General features: G+C 47.3%; 1 protein-coding gene across 4 annotated transcripts in view; it reads left to right on the forward strand.

The window, feature by feature from the left end:
* AP1B1 (adaptor related protein complex 1 subunit beta 1) overlaps positions 1 to 16,524 on the forward strand; it is a 78,102-nt gene that overhangs the window by 36,477 nt on the left and 25,101 nt on the right. For all 4 annotated transcript variants that reach the window (XM_084648945.1, XM_084648944.1, XM_084648942.1 and 1 more), the window contains 7 exons: positions 635 to 770; positions 1,963 to 2,208; positions 2,435 to 2,625; positions 6,190 to 6,411; positions 9,808 to 9,928; positions 11,043 to 11,138; positions 15,162 to 15,277. In XM_084648945.1, coding sequence (XP_084505071.1) covers positions 635 to 770; positions 1,963 to 2,208; positions 2,435 to 2,625; positions 6,190 to 6,411; positions 9,808 to 9,928; positions 11,043 to 11,138; positions 15,162 to 15,277 — 1,128 coding nt within the window. The remainder of the gene's footprint in view (positions 1 to 634; positions 771 to 1,962; positions 2,209 to 2,434; positions 2,626 to 6,189; positions 6,412 to 9,807; positions 9,929 to 11,042; positions 11,139 to 15,161; positions 15,278 to 16,524) is intronic.

A 16,524-nucleotide genomic window follows, 5' to 3' on the forward strand; every position in this document is an offset into this window, starting at 1 on the left:
TGGAAATGGCCCACCTTGATTATCATACACATTGTAAGGAGAGTGGTCACTTTAGATAAGCTATTACCAGCAGGTGAGTGGGGCGGGGGAGGTATTTTTTCATGCTTTGTGTGTATAAAAAGATCTTCTACACTTTCCACTTTATGCATCCGATGAGGTGAGCTGTAGCTCACGAAAGCTCATGCTCAAATAAATTGGTTAGTCTCTAAGGTGCCACAGGTACTCCTTTTCTTTTTAATTTAGTGAAGGTCTATTAAGACTGGATCAGCTTTCAAGTAATTGGAAAACCAACTTTGCAACCAAAATTCCAGGGTAGAGCATTCTGGAGTGCGGAAGATGACCCCACACTTTATCCGTTAGGGACTGCTTTGTTGAACTTATGTTTGTGGAGATCCATGAAGAAATCCAGATGTTGGAATAGCTCCTTCAGAGAAATCAATGGAGTCTCACACTTAGGTACAGAAAAGGTTTTGGAAATACTGTGGCAGCTGGGAAGGCCAGAGAAGGTGATATGTGACTGGGTACATGCATGCCTCTGATTATAGAAATAAAAGTTGAACATGCCTCAGCTAACTCTCGCCTTCCCTTGTCTGAGTCGCAGTGGGATAGTTTATGCTGACACTCTGTGTTTCAGTGCACTCTTCCCAGATGTGGTGAACTGTATGCAGACCGATAACCTAGAGCTGAAGAAGCTGGTCTACCTGTACCTGATGAATTATGCCAAGAGCCAGCCAGACATGGCCATTATGGCTGTCAACACCTTCGTAAAGGTGAGATGGGAGTGCTGCTTACGGTGGCAATGTATACCCGTGTTGTGGAGGGCTCAAGCTTGGTTTGCCATGTGTATCCAGAACCTAAATCATTTAGCAAAGACCCTGACTGAACTTCCACTCCTCCTCCTCAATGAGCTTAGTATTGCTCTTCTAGGGGAGGAGGAAACGGGACACCCATCGCCCAGTCCACCCTTACTTGTGCACCGTATTCCTTCAGTCCTGGGCTTCCCTTTTCACTACTCCACCTAAGAACTTAATCCTGACCTGGCAGGATCTCCCTATGAGTGGGAGTTCAGTCTCCATGTTCATTGAGTGTTCCCCTCACATCATTCCTACACACTGCATTTGATGGGAAACCAGTATGGGGCATGGAAAGCCTGCAGACTAAATTGCCACTTAACCAGCTCCAAAGAAGTGGGCGCAGGTTGGGTTTCTCAGCCTTACCCCTCTGGTCTTGGGTAAATCAGCTGTGATTCCCTGGGGCTTGAGCACTGGATGAAGAAACTAAACTTGGCCTTTATTTTAGCTCAGAAGAAATACTTCCATGGCAGTTGTACTTCTGTTATCCTCTCCTAAATGGAGGAAGTTCTGTCCCCTCCACGAGCCTCCCATGGCTAATGTCTGTCCTGGACCATCAGCAGAGTTCACCAGTAAGGATGGCTGCAGCTGAGAAGGTCTTCATGTTCTTGCTGTAGGAGTCTGCAGCTGCAGAATGAGAATGTGTTGGGAGCAAAGATGCTGCCAAAGCAGAATTTTAAATGGTTTTGGATTTGCTAGTTCTAGTTCATGCTGGAAGCCGAATACCCTTTGTGTAGGGGTGACTTACAGGTGAAGAAAAGGGTTACACTGGATGGCTTTTGCAGAAGGGATGTAAGCACTTGGCAGAGTTGGCATTCAAGTGACACCTAATAGGTATCTAAATGAGAAATGTCAACATCCAGACAGCTAGCATTAAGGGGTTAATATCTGCAATGTGGCCCAGGCTGTCAAACTCATGTTCCTGAAGTCCTAAATCCATATTGAAGCACCTAAGGGTGACTTGATCTTAACACTCAATGCATGGCACCACTGGAATTCAGATCACTTTCATTTGGTTCCTAAATATGTACTAAGAGTGTCAGCCCCCCAAGCCTGAAAATTGTGGCCCAAAGAAGTGACTGGAATCTAACTTCCCTTTTTAACCCTGTAGGACTGTGAGGATCCCAACCCTCTGATCCGGGCTCTGGCTGTGCGGACAATGGGCTGCATCCGGGTGGATAAGATAACGGAGTATCTCTGTGAGCCCCTGAGGAAGTGTCTGAAGGATGAGGACCCCTATGTGCGCAAGACAGCCGCAGTCTGTGTTGCAAAGCTTCATGACATCAATGCTCAGCTTGTGGAGGACCAAGGTTTCCTGGACACGCTGAAGGACCTCATCTCGGATTCCAACCCTATGGTGATTGATCTTTTCGGCTTTCATTCACTGCTCTATGCTGTCTTCCTCTCTTCTTCTCCAGAAATAGAACCTAGATAGAGCCAGAAATAGAACCTAGATTTCCTGACACCCAGGTCCCCATCCGCTATCTCCCGGGCAATACTGCCTCCTTGCATGTATGTGACTATGAATGGGAAGGTGTTAGACATGCAAAATGGATGTTAATGGCCTGCCTGTCCTCTCTCAGGTGGTGGCTAATGCAGTAGCAGCCCTTTCGGAAATAGCAGAGTCTCACCCAAGCAGTAACCTGCTGGACCTGAACCCTCAATCTATTAACAAGCTGCTGACGGCCCTGAATGAGTGCACTGAGTGGGGCCAGATCTTTATCCTGGACTGTCTGGCTAACTACATGCCCAAGGATGACCGGGAGGCACAGAGGTGAGGAGGTCGGGGGAAGCTATGGATCCCGCTGTTGGGAGGCCCGGAGGTGGGACCGGGTGGAAGGTCTGTGGATCCTGCTGTTGAGTTGCTGGGGCATCTGGACATTAGGGATCCAGAAATCAGGCTGATTGGCTAATGACTTAGCATATTTAACATCCCTGTGGTGGGAAGAACGCCACACAGCCCAACACTGGGGCATTTAATTTCAGAAAGGGGAACGATGCAAAAATGAGGAGGTTAAACAGAAATTTAAAAGGTACAGTGACTAGAGTCTCTACGTAAAAGAATATGCCCCTCTGCCATGTACATTGGCCAAACTGGACAGTCTCTGCTTAAAAGAATAAATGGACACAAATCAGATGTCAAGAATTATAACATTCAAAAACCAGTCGGAGAACACTTCAATCTCTCTGGTCACTTAATTACAGACCTAAAAGTGGCAATTCTTCAAAAAAACTTCAAAAACAGACTCCAGCGAGAGACTGCTGAATTGGAATTAATTTGCAAACTGGATACAATTAACTTAGGCTTGAATAGAGACTGGGAGTGGATGGATCATTACACAAAGTAAAACTATTTCCCCATGTTTATCCCCCCCACCCCCCCCCGGTTCCTCAAATGTTCTTGTCAACTGCTGGAAATGGTCCACCTAGATTATCACTACAAAAGGTGTCCCCCACCCCCACCCCGCTCTCCTGCTGGTAATAGCTCACTTTAAATGATCACTCTGGTTACAGTGTGTATGGTAACACCCATTGTTTCATGTTCTCTATGTATATAAATCTCCCCACTGTATTTTCCACTGAATGCATCCGATGAAGTGAGCTGTAGCTCACAAAAGCTTATGCTCAAATAAATTTGTTAGTCTCTAAGGTGCCACAAGTACTCCTTTTCTTTTTAGTGACTAGAGTAAAATCCCTGCAAGCTGCATGGTCACTTTCAAAGACACCATAATAGAGGCTTAACTTAAATGTATACCCCAAATTTAAAAACACAGTAAAAGAACTAAAAAAGAGCCACCGTGGCTCTACAACCATGTAGAAGAAGCAGTGAGAAATAAAAAGGTATTTTTTAAAAAGTGGAAGTCAGATCCTAGTGAGGTAAATAGAAAGGAGTATAAACACTGCCAAATTCAAATGTAAAAATGTAATAAGAAAAGCCAAAAAGGAGTTTGAAGAACAGGTAGCCAAAAACTCAAAAGGGAATAACAAAATGTTGTAGGTGACAAATCCTGAGGAATTGTCACAGATTGAAGTGTCACGAGAGGTGGTTTTGGAATTAATTGAGGAACTTAACAGTAACAAGTCACCGGGACCAGATGGCATTCACCCAAGAGCTCTGAAAGAACTCAAATGTGAAATTGCGGAACTATTAACTATGGTTGGTTTGTAACCTGTCCTTTAAATCAGCTACTGTACCCAGTGACTGGAAGATAGCTAATGTAATGATAGCTAATGCCAATATTTAAGAAAGGCTCTAGAGGGGATCCTGGCAATTACAGACCAGTAAGTCTAACGTGTCAGTACCAGGCAAATTAGTTGAAACAATAGTAAAGAATAAAATTGTCAGACACATAGAAGAACATAAATTGTTGCACAAAAGTCAACATGGTTTCTGAAAAGGGAGATCATGTCTTACTAATCTCTTAGAGTTCTTTGAGGGGGTCAACAAACATGTGGACAAGGGGGATCCAGTGGACATAGTGTACTTAGATTTCCAGAAAGCCTTTGACAAGGTCCCTCACCAAAGGCTCTTACGTAAATTAAGTTGTCACGGAATAAGAGGGAAGATCCTTTCATGGATTGAGAACTGGTTAAAAGACAGGGAACAAAGGGTAGGAATAAATGGTCAATTTTCAGAATGGAGAGGGGTAACTAGTGGTGTTCCCCAAGGGTTAGTCCTAGGACCAGTCCTATTCAACTTATTCATAAATGATCTGGAGAAAGGGGTAAACAGTGAGGTGGTAAAGTTTGTAGACGATATTAAACTGCTCAAAATAGTTAAGACCAAAACAGACTGTGAGGAACTGCAAGAAGATATCACAAAACTAAGTGATTGGGCAACAAAATGGCAAATGAAATTTAATGTGGATAAATGTAAAGTAATGCATGTTGGGGAAAAAATAACCCCACTTACACGTACAATATGATGGGGGCTAATTTAGCTACAAGTAATCAGGAGAAAGATCTTGGAGTCATCATGGATAGTTCTCTGAAGACATCCACGCAGTGTGCAACGGCAGTCAAAAAAGCAAACTGGATGTTAGGAATCATTAAAAAAAGGGATAGAGAATAAGACAGAGAATATCTTATTGCCCTTCTATAAATCCATGGTATGCCCACATCTTGAATACTCCGTACAGATGTGGTCCCCTCATCTCAAAAAAGATACACTGGCATTAGAAAAGGTTCAGAAAAGGGCAACTAAAATGATGAGGGGTTTGGAACTGATCCCATATGAGGAGAGATTAAAGAGGCTAGGACTTTTCAGCTTGGAAAAGAGGGGATATGATAGAGGTCTATAAAATCATGAGTGGTGTGGAGAAAGTGAATAAGGAAAAGTTATTTACTTGTTCCCATAATATAAGAACTGGGGGCCACCAAATGAAATTAATGGGTAGCAGGTTTAAAACAAATAAAAGGAAGTTCTTCTTTACTCAGCGCACAGTCAACCTGTGGAACTCCTTGCCTGAGGAGGTTGTGAAGGCTAGGACTATAACAGAGTTTATAAGAGAACTGGATAAATTCAGGGAGGTTAAGTCCATTAATGGCTATTAGCCAGGATGGGTAAGGAATGGTGTCCCTAGCCTCTGTCTGTCAGAGGGTGGAGATGGATGGCAGGAGAGAGATCACTAGATCATTACCTGTTAAGTTCACTCCCTCTGGGGCACCTGGCACTGGCCACTGTCGGCAGACAGGATACTGTACTGGATGGACCTTTGGTCTGACCCAGTCTGGCCATTCTTATGTTCTTAGTTTCTTGAGCTATATGGGACCTACACGCTTCTTTAAATGAGTAGACCATATAGACCACATCGCTCCAGTGCCAGGTCTCCCTGCAGAACCCTGGTTTTTATACCCTGGCCAGTGCAAGGAGTAAGTATCACTAGTTCCCTGGGGCATATCTCTTCCTGTTCTTTATCTGAGAATCCACTGTTATGCTGTTCTGTTCTGTCAAGGAGACCTAGACTCTGCTTCTTCCTGAGTGTGTTTTGGCTTCTAGGTCACCTCGAGGCGATGGCTCAGAAGTGGCATGAGATACTTTTCTTTGCTGGCTGAGTTAGTTCACCAGCACTGGCAGTGAGGGCTCAAGTTTGGGACCCTATCTCTGATCCATTGTTGGGTTTGCCCCTCCAGCAGTACTGTGAGCCCAGATTACTTTCAGGGCAGCAAAGCATGAAAGAAATGGTTGAAAGTAGTCCCTAATGTGAACCAAATACTGGCACAGGCTTGTAACCTTGGTGGTACTTGCAAAGTTTTGTCTTAAGGGTTAAAACTCTTTTCTATCCAGTGGCTTTGTATTTGCCTTTCTTGTTCTCCCTTCTCCCCGCACCCCTCCCAGCATCTGTGAACGGGTGACGCCCCGGCTGTCCCATGCCAACTCTGCTGTGGTCCTGTCAGCAGTGAAAGTGCTGATGAAGTTCATGGAGATGCTGTCAAAGGACCTGGATTATTATGGCACCCTGCTGAAGAAGTTGGCTCCTCCTCTGGTCACGCTGCTCTCAGCGGAGCCTGAGCTGCAGTATGTGGCTCTCCGCAACATCAACCTCATTGTGCAGAAGAGGTGAGATGCAGCCGTCTAATGCTGCAGGGAGCAGGGTAGGGAGGCATAGTCGGCTCCTCCTCTATGCCAGGCCTGGCTGGCCTCAGGCAAACCCTTCTCCCTGCTCAGACCTCAGCAGTGGGGCCTTAACTACCCAGGAATCGAATGCCCTGAATATAAATTACTTTGTAAGCTACACAGCAGAACACAATATATGTGGCCCAGCCCCTGTTGTGATCGTTCAGTTACAGATGTACTGCTTGAGCTTTCAGAGCCGTCAGGGCTGACAATCGCTGGCATGGGCTTGCTTTAAATCCCAGTAGAATCCTGCCTCTTTCCTCGGCAGTTTTGGAATCCCAGAGACGCTCTGAATCAAGAAATGAAATGGGCTAGAAACTAAGGGTTTGTCTACGCTGCCATCACAGGATGCCATTGCAGCTCACGGGGCAGAGCCAAGCTCTGACTGAGCTATTTCAGGGCCTGGAGCAGGGAAGCCACTAAAGCACAGGCTGTCATGGCTTCACTGCGGTGGTATCTGAACTAGCCAGATCAAAGCTAGGTCTGAACCAGCTCTGACACCCTGTGATTGCAGTGTAGATATATCTTTAGATACAAGCGTCACTCTCCCAGTGAAGTGTGTACTGTTGGTTGCCTTCTCATGCTTTATGCTGTACATGATACAACTGTCAAATTCTTTTTCAGTTATCAAATGTCTAATGACTTAGGGAAAAATCATTTTTGTGTCGCTCTTTAAAACGTAGCTGTTCCTTTTCAAAGAAAGGAATATCTGAAAGCGCCCTTTCCTGCTTCATGCAACTTCTAAAATCTGCCTATGTCCAATGGGGCATTACAGGCTACAGGTCTTCCTTACAAGTTCTACAAGACTAACCAGCCACTGTAAACCATAACTAGATGGTGAGTTCTGTCCACCAGTGGTTAAGGGAGAGTCCAGATCAGATGTTTACATTTCTTTCCTAGCCATTATTGCATGTTGAAATTAGAAGCTTCTTCTGGAAGTGGAGAGCAAATAGAACTGAGAAAGGTGGGTCAGCTAATAGGTTGTTAATCTAAAAGCCAGTCCCATTCTCAGTTTGGAGAGGACTGATGGTCTAGTGCAGGGGAGCGCAAACTTTTTGGCCCGAGGGCCACATCTGGATGGGGAAATTGCATGCAGGGCAGGGGGTTGGGTGTGGGAGGGGGCTCAGGGCAGGGGTGCGGAGTGAGCAGGGAGCTCAGGGTAGGGAGTTGGGGTGCAGAAGGGCTTCGGACTCTGGCCCAGTGCTGCTTACCTGGAGCCGCTCCGGGGTGACAGCGGCGCACACTGCTGCCAAGGCAGGCTCCCTGCCTGTCCTGACCCTGCGCCACTCCCAGAAGCAGCCGGCACCACGTCCCTGCGGCCCCTGGGGGACGGCGGGGCAGAGGGCTCTGTGTGCTGCCCTTCCTTGTGGGTACATCCCCTGAAGCTCCCTTTGGCTGCGGTTCCCCGTTCCAGGGCAATGGGAGCTGCCGGGGGGCGGTGCCAACAAAATAAAACCACGTCCGTAAGAGGCATAGAGCTTTTTGCAGCAAAGTTAAAGCGAGAAAGCATCAATGTAGATGCTGCTGTTCGTTATGTCGCAGTAACTGGTCTCCCCCAGTATCCCACAATGCCCACCGTGACTGTCCTGCTCACTGTTCTGAACTCTGCTGCCCTGCAGGCATGCACCCCTCCCCTTTCAAAGGTCCAGGAAGCTTTGACATTCCTCAGCATGGAGAGCCCATATGCTGAGCATGCAGCTTCCAGCAGCAAAACAGTCCAGGCCAGAGAGCCTTTGCTACCTTGGTCTGTGGGCTGAGGAGGATGTAGGAGAACTGGGAGGGAATCTCAGAACCATCCTCCTCTCCCCAGCACTAGGAACACAGCGGCAGGCAGAGGAGGCTGCTGCAGCTCAGGGATAAGAGAGAGACTGTAGAGCTGTGTTGAGCCAGGGAAGGAGGCGGGGGCTGAAGTGAGGGTGGGTGTCCCCCTCCCCCTGCCTCAGGATTGGTTGGTTCCCGCTGCTGTCTGAACTTAGAGACAGCATGCTGACACACTCACACTCCCACAACACACATGTACTCTCTCTCCCCCCACATACACACACGCTTCCTGTCACACACACTTCCCCACCACACACGTCCGTTGAAAAGCAGCTGGCAAGGCAATCTAGTAGGATGTCCATGGAATGATGGGTTCAGAAATCTGCATCATGTGATGCTGTACCTACTCCATGAGGCATTGCAAACCCTTCCCAAAGCACTGTGCAGCTAGTTAGTGGGACAGCTACCCACAGTGCACTGCTCTGTCAATGCAAGAGCTGCTAGTGTGGATGTGCTCTGCCAACACAAGGAGTATAATGTGGACATGCAACAGCGGTTTAATTAAAGCGGTTGCTGTATGTTGGCTTAACTTTTGTCTACAAAACTCTAATGTAGACAAGGCCTAAAGATTGATTGAGCTCAGATGCTATGGTAATGGTGGCCATACAAGTCCCCAAGAGTTTTCTATCCTCAGCCCTTCCATGTTGCCTTGTGCAAACCCCAGAAGCAGTTGCTGCTGCAGAAATAACCCTGTTGTCCTCAAGAAAAGTGTGTGTTGGGGAAGGAGAGGAGGACTGTATAAATTATCTCCAAACTTGTAGCTGTTTTTCCCCCCAATTGCAATACTCTTCCCAGCCCTGCTCAGTACTGTTCTTGAGCACTGATATTGAGATGGAGCCTAGTGGCCAGCTAGATCGGACTCTCCTTGTGGTGGGCACTGTGCTACTCAAGGCTTTCAGGAAGCTTTATTGTGCTGCCATCTGTGGTTAAGATCCTCTATCACAAGGTCTTGGTAAGTTCTTCAGCCCTCTCTACGCACCAGCTACAGCATGTAACCAACGATTCTAGCTAACTCACAAGGGAATCAGTTTTATGTTTCAGGATATCAGATGATTGCAGGGGTCAGGGCATATTTCTCTCTTTCTGCCTCCCTCCCACATGTACAGCATTGTACAATGCAGGTAGCTGCATTAGAAGGGAGAATTGGGGGGATCACTGATCTCAAAAGATTCAGGTACTGCCACTGCCAGAAGCAGGATATTGGACCTGAAAGATGAATGACCTGATCTAGCAAATCCCATGTTCCCATCCAAGCTGGGTGTGCTCCTTCAGACTTGGAAAGTTGAGGGAATGGTGAAGAGGAGCAGCATGCGGCTAAAACCATCGAGTCACTCCCAACCTTGCCACGAGGCTCTGAGGTTTGGGAAGCAGTTGTGTTGACACGGGTGCATGTTGGACATCCTCAGCACATGGGGCTGGGGGGATCAGCACTGGATTTTAAAATGGCTCTTTGCTGGTTCACATGATAAAATGTAAAGAGTTAGAGTACCGTTTAACACTGCCTGTCTCCCCCTCCAGGCCTGAAATCCTGAAGCATGAGATGAAAGTGTTTTTTGTGAAGTACAATGACCCCATCTACGTAAAACTGGAGAAACTGGACATCATGATCCGTCTGGCTTCCCAGGCCAACATTGCTCAGGTCAGCCCTCCTCCCCAGGTGATCCAGCCCACTTTGTGCCTGCTGGATGGAGCAGGCTGTGGGAAGGTTGTTCCCCACTGTCACCCTTCGGCCTGATGTAACTATCTGCAAGTTCCTGAAAGGTGTAAACTGTGACTAGAAAACCTATTCTGGCTGGTGAAATGGGGGAAGGGGGTGATGATTGTGTGAAACTAAACCAAGGAGTTGACAATGTTACTAGTGGGAATGGGAATTTCATAATGGAGAGCTCTGTTAGGGTCTGAACCAAAGCCCACTGAAGCCTATGGAACAACTCCCCTTCTGAGTTCAGCCTTTGGCTCTTGGCCTTAGACTGGGGACTCTTCTCCCAAGGGCAGTGATAGAAACCCCAGGGCTGGCGATATTTAAAGTGGCCTGGACTAAGGGCAGAACCCTGTCTTCGTCCCAAGGAAGGCTGGACTGTCCGCCTGGTAAAAGTCCGTTTTTTCCAGCCCCAGTTTCAGGGGCGGGGGCTGAGTTCTCTAGCATTGCTGCCCTTCAGCATTCTCTGCAGACTGATGCCTGCTGAGAGAGCTAAGCAAGTTCTAGAAGGATCCAGGATCCTGATCCCCTTTCGCTCTCGCATCCCCTCCCATACCAGCATCAGCACTGTACCTTCACTATTACAGTGGGAGAGCTGGAAATTTCTGCTTCACGCCTGTGCCCTGCCTATGCACACGCACACCTCAGGAGCATGTGCTTCCTTACCTCAGTGCCTCCTCATTACCTAAGCGTAGCACTGCAAGCTTCCTTGCTTTCAGCCAGCATTAAATACCAAGGGAGAGCCTTGTCAAGCAGCCATATCTGGTTAGCATTCTGCGAAGGTTTTACTTAGCCTCAGCCTATGAATATTGTGGCTAATGAGATACTAAGGGTGTGTAGCTCTTCAGAACATTGGTAAACTGTGCCTCCATGAAGCCAGCAGACCACGATGCTGTCAAGAATGTTTTGTCAGCCTGAGCCTCTGGCTGTTTAGCAGCCCATTGTCACATCCCTTTTGAGGGATCCTGGCCCCCTACTGTCAAAGGGCAGGGGCATCTGCTCCAGTGACTCCTCCCTGGTGGGACAGGGTTCACCTTTCTGCCCTCCCTGGCAGGTGCTTGCTGAGCTGAAGGAGTATGCAACAGAAGTGGATGTGGACTTTGTGAGGAAGGCAGTCCGAGCCATCGGCCGCTGTGCCATCAAGGTTGAGGTGAGTGGCAGGATGTATTGGCCAGCATGACAAGGAGAAGCCTCTCTCTTGTGGGGAAAGCTGGGGCTGGGGTTAGCTTAAAGAAATTCAAGCCTGAGCTGTGTAACAAACCAAAGCTACACCATCTGGGGGAGAGGGGAAGGGTGATCTTCATACATAGTTCCTCTAGATGTGCCCTCGTGCATCAGCTGTTCCTCATGTGCTGTGTTTAATTGTGTCCTAACTGCAGGAGGCTAGATTCAGAAGTAGGGTGCAAAAAGGTGTAACTTCACATTTGGATTGAATTAATCGTCCCATGCTTGATTCCATACGTCCTCTCTTCTTCTCTCCTCTGCTCAAAGTGCTAAGCACTTACAGCCTCGAGGAACAAGATCTAAAAGAATCTTTTTGTTTTTGCGAGCTCGAGAGAGGTGGGGCTGCAGTTGTTCCAGGAGGTATATTTCCATCACTAGCTCTAGAGAGGGGCATGGAATTTATTTAATCCATCCATGCAGTGGTCTCAATTGTTAAGGCTTGTGCTCTGGTACTGCTGCATCCTTGGGCCTTTTGACCCAGAGCTAAGATGGCTATTGCTTGTGACAGACTGGACAGGGAAATACGTATTGATAAGCTTCGTCAGTGAAGCAAGTGATTAACAGTTTGACTTGTTGAGAGACTGTAGGAGACTTGGGATTAAGTTAAGCCTTCGCTTGGGTGTGTCGAAGGCTTTGTTCCCACTCAGGAGTAATTTGGAGGAAAGGACTATTGAACCTTCCTGAAATTCCGGATGCTTCCCCATGGCTTTGTGTTGTCTCCAAGCCACCTATTTATAGACAAATTCAGGATGAATTTGATTTGACAGATGTTAAATTATGTGTATTAATGCCAAATACTCTAAAGCAAATTAGAGAAATAGCTTGGCGATAGCAACCCAGCCATGTTGGAAATAAACTGTTAAACAAGGCATAACTGGAGCTAGCTTGGCCTTCCTTCACTCAAATCCACCGTGAGTGTGTGAATCTGAGTGAGAACCTAGTTAGCCCAGGCTGGAGCTCTTGTTACACAAATCCAATCATTCTGCAGCTGCGAGATCCTCTTCTGAACTGGGCTTCTTACCATGTGCAGTATTTGGCTTGGCTGTTGAACTTTTTCCCCTTGTGGTTGACTCTTCTCTCAGTGATCTCAGATGAACAATGTTAATAAAATTATAGACTCCCAGCCTTTGCCTTTAACATAGACATCTGGCAGGCTTTAGAGTCTTCCATGGCCATTGTGGTAGTCAGGACAGGAAGCCTCTGCTGGCACAGAAATGTGAGAAATGAACAGTTTACATCATTTATTAAGAAGTGCCACATATAGGCAACATGTCATGTGGCTCAGGCTTAAATTTTGTATTAAAAGTGAGATGAAGAAAAGATTAATATTCTCTTTCCCCATAGGTTTCAGAGGGGCAGCCGCATTAGTCTGTATCAGCAAAAACGAGGAGTCCTTGTGGCACCTTAAAGATGAACACATTTATTTGGGCATAAGCTTTCGTGGGCTAGAACCCAAGTGGGTTCTTTCCCCATAGATAGGGCAACTGTTAAACTGAGTTTGAGTCTCGGGACACGCTCTGCTTGTTTGTGTCATTAGCGTAGTGCTCTACCTAATGTGGCTGGAGTCACTGCCGTAGCAAAGCAAGGCCCTACACTTAACTTGTAGGCATGTATCTGTCGTGTGATAACTTTGGAACCCTGTATCTGATCAATTTCCCTAGAATGCTCCTTGAAATTTTGGATTTTTAACAGAACAGGGACTTAGAGGGGTGGGTATGGACTTAATGATGGGGGCATGGGGAGCAAGGATCTGCAAGAAAATAGTGGCAAGGGAGTCTGGGAAGTTGACAGACTTCCCTGGAGTGCAACCTGGAACTTGGGTAGCGCTGAGTCTTCTGTCACACCAGACTGGGCTCCCTTATTCACTGTGATACTATGACAAGTTGCAGACCTCTCCCACTCGGACACTCACACAAGCATTTACACAGGCAGGGATACACCCAGCTGCAGTTACATTAATGCCTTTGCCAGTCACTCAACAATAGAGAGGCTTCAGCCTCCAGCCTATGACCCCAGAGCTGTACCATCTTGCCCTGACCAGAGTAAGTTTATTACCCAGTCCCCCCTCCCTCCCTCAGTGTGGAGAGGACAATGCACCAGCTCCTGTTAGTGAGCAGATTTTCTTTTGCACTTCAAACAACACACTATTTTAGGTAAAAAGTATAAAACAGATTTATTAACTACAGAAAGATTTTAAGTGATTATAAGTAATAGCATACAGATCAAAGTTGGTTACCTAAGAAATAAACAAAATCACAATCTAAGTTCTATACACTAGACAGTATTTGAATCAAGCAGTGTCTTACCCTGATGGCACAGGCAGTTTACAGATCTTTCATACACAGGCTGGGATTCCTACTTTTCCGCCTGGGACCACCTTCCCCAGTTCAGTTTTTGTTTCTAAGGTGTTTCCAGGTGTTGAGTTGTAGAGGGAGTAAGTCCCAGTGGTGGTGTCACTTCCCCCTTTTATAGCTTCTTCCATGTGGAGGGACCTTCTTTGTTCCAAGCAAAATCCCCAGCACAGTTAATGGAAAAGTACAGACACAAGATGGAGTCCAATATCACATGATTTAGTCACGTGCCCTTGTATGCTTCGATTAGTCATAGCAGCCATTACTCCTATACTCATTGAAGTGTCCACAGGAACACCCATCAGATGAGGATAAGCTTTCCCGATCCCCTCAGGGGGTGCTGGAACAATTTTTATAGTTGTTTGTTGATCAAAGGGGCCATGGTGTTTATAGTGAGGGTGGTTTCAGAGTAACAGCCGTGTTAGTCTGTATTCGCAAAAAGAGAAGGAGGACTTGTGGCACCTTAGAGACTAATGCTCAAATTGGTTAGTCTCCAAGGTGCCACAAGTCCTCCTTTTCTTATAGTGAGGGTGCTGAGAGCTATTGAACCAAACTGTAAACCCTTTATATAATGGAAACCACTTCAAGCCAAGGGGTGTGGTAGTACTCCCAACACCCTTAATTCCAGCATTTTTGCATGGCCCATTGTTTTTGTTGATAGGCCGTTACCTTGAATAGTCTGTTTACAATGTGCTGGTTAAACTAGATGTAAAGTAACTTGTGGGAGTTATCCAGGAGCAAGCACCTTTGAAATACAGATGCATAGTATTCATTACTCCAGATACAAAAATGATATGTGCATACAAATGGGATAATCCTATTGAGCAAACCATAACTTTTTCCACTGATGCCTCACATGACATATTTTGTATAAGATACATCACAATTATATCACAGTTGCCTCATAATTATATCATTCTGGTGAATATGGGAGTACTGAGTGTCACAGAAGTATGGGGAGGGAAGCAGAGACCTGGAGTGGAGAATTGGGGAGGGAGAAATGAGGACCGTGTGGGAGGGGAAAAGTGGAAACTTGGAAGTGAGGAGAAATGCGGGGAGCGGAGACTCTGGCATGGGAGGAACAGTGCTGACCCCTGGTATGAGTGTAGGGGAGAAATGGGGGCACACAGAATCCCTGCCGAGGGAGTGAATGGGGGGCAATGGTATGGGGGAAAAGGGTAATTAAGAGAGCACACAGCTTCTCTTGGGGAAGGAGGAGGAAATGGGGAGCATAAGAGCCCCTGGCTGTCGGGAGCATGGTGGGGGGAGTTGCAGGGAGTTTTTGCGAGAGAGGGGGATGGGGGGGTGACCTCCAGGGAGCTTGTAGAGTGGCTGGAGGCAACAAGGAGCTCCTGGTATGTGTGAAGAGCTCCGTGGAAACAAGCTGAGGTGTGCATCCCTCTAGTGTGTACAGGAGCTGTTGGAGGGGATACAGGTGCCTCTGCTTTCAGTGCCCAGAAATTCTGCCTTGCTGCTGGTACCACTCTCACTCCATCTCCAGGGATGCACCAAATGCAGTGGGACTCCCTGGTGGGGCTGTCAGTTCTCTCTGTTCTCCGCTGCTGCTGATTGACCATGTCCCTCTCTTCTCTGAACAGCAATCAGCGGAGCGCTGCGTCAGCACGCTGCTCGACCTAATCCAGACCAAAGTCAACTATGTGGTGCAAGAAGCCATTGTGGTTATCAAGGACATCTTCCGCAAGTACCCGAACAAGTACGTGAGCACCACCTGCTGACCGCTCCTCTGCGTGCTGCTCCAGTGAGCCTGAGCAACTGCTCACTGGGCCAGGCTTGCTAGCTTGCTTTGCTGCTCAGTCTAGCAAGCCTTTCAAGGGCTTGATTGAAGGGAGGTCATGTTCTGGGGAAATCTTTCTGCACCCGCCCCCTTTTTTAAGACCCTATTTAGGAAAGCAGCTAAGCGGATGCTTAAGTTCCATTGACTTCCATGTGACTTAAGCATGTGCTTAAGTCCTTTGTGAAATTGGAGCCAATGCAAACCCCTTGTGTGCCAGCCATACAGTTATTCCCAGTGACGTGAGGGAGGCCGCATGAAGTCTGGGATTTGCAACACACTAAGACATGGAAGGCTGTCAGTTATCTGTGAGGCTGACAGTCTTTGTGCCTGAATCCCTGGTCTGAGCTGGACTGTACATGAAACAGGGGTGGTGTCTTTTGTGAGAATAAAGTTGGGGTACAGGAAGGCCAGCCACGGCTCTGAGCCTCAAGATCCAAAGATGGGATGAAGCCCCAGAAGAGAGATCAGATAACCAGGCAAGAAGTTTAAAGTGATTTTTTTGGATCCATGCATTAGCATATTCAACTGGCTCTAACCTCTCTCCTCATGACTCAGCTTCTCTAGTATGCTAGTATGTGACAACATCCATAGATGGAGAGAACAGTAGGGCTGAATGAGACGGGATTCTCGAATGAGCAGCGTCTTTAGTGAAGGGCCCTTGGCAGGAGGGAGAGCTAGGCTCCTTGTTGCATTGTAATGTGCTGAAGTCCTCTTCCTTCTTGTATCTCGGCATAGCAGGGAGGGGACTGTCACAAACAGGAAATAATGACATCTCTGGCAGTAATTGTCAGCTAAAGGCTGCTGTGATGGGTTGGACACTCCCCCTCCCCCCCGTTTGGGGTGCCACCTGATGTGCTGGGGTCCCACTGAGCCCGCCTGTCCCACCAGCCTGGGTTACCCTTATTCTGTGCTGCTGTGACCGGCTCGGAAGCCCCCTTCCAGCACACACACAGGTAGGGACACGCCCAGCTGTAGACTCACACACAGTCTGCAATCAGCTCTGTGTGGGAGGACAGGGGACACTTTGGTGCACACCCCCTCTGGATTGTAAACCCAAAATTATATTGTATGGTACAGAGATTTATACAACATAAGCTCATAAAATTCTCCCCCTCCCTCAATGTGGAGGAAGATGTGCACAGCTCTTTGCCCCTCCTCCCCCAGTC

This window comes from Lepidochelys olivacea (assembly GCF_965140295.1).
Source record: "Lepidochelys olivacea isolate rLepOli2 genome assembly, chromosome: 15".
Classification (NCBI taxonomy): Eukaryota; Metazoa; Chordata; order Testudines; family Cheloniidae; genus Lepidochelys; species Lepidochelys olivacea.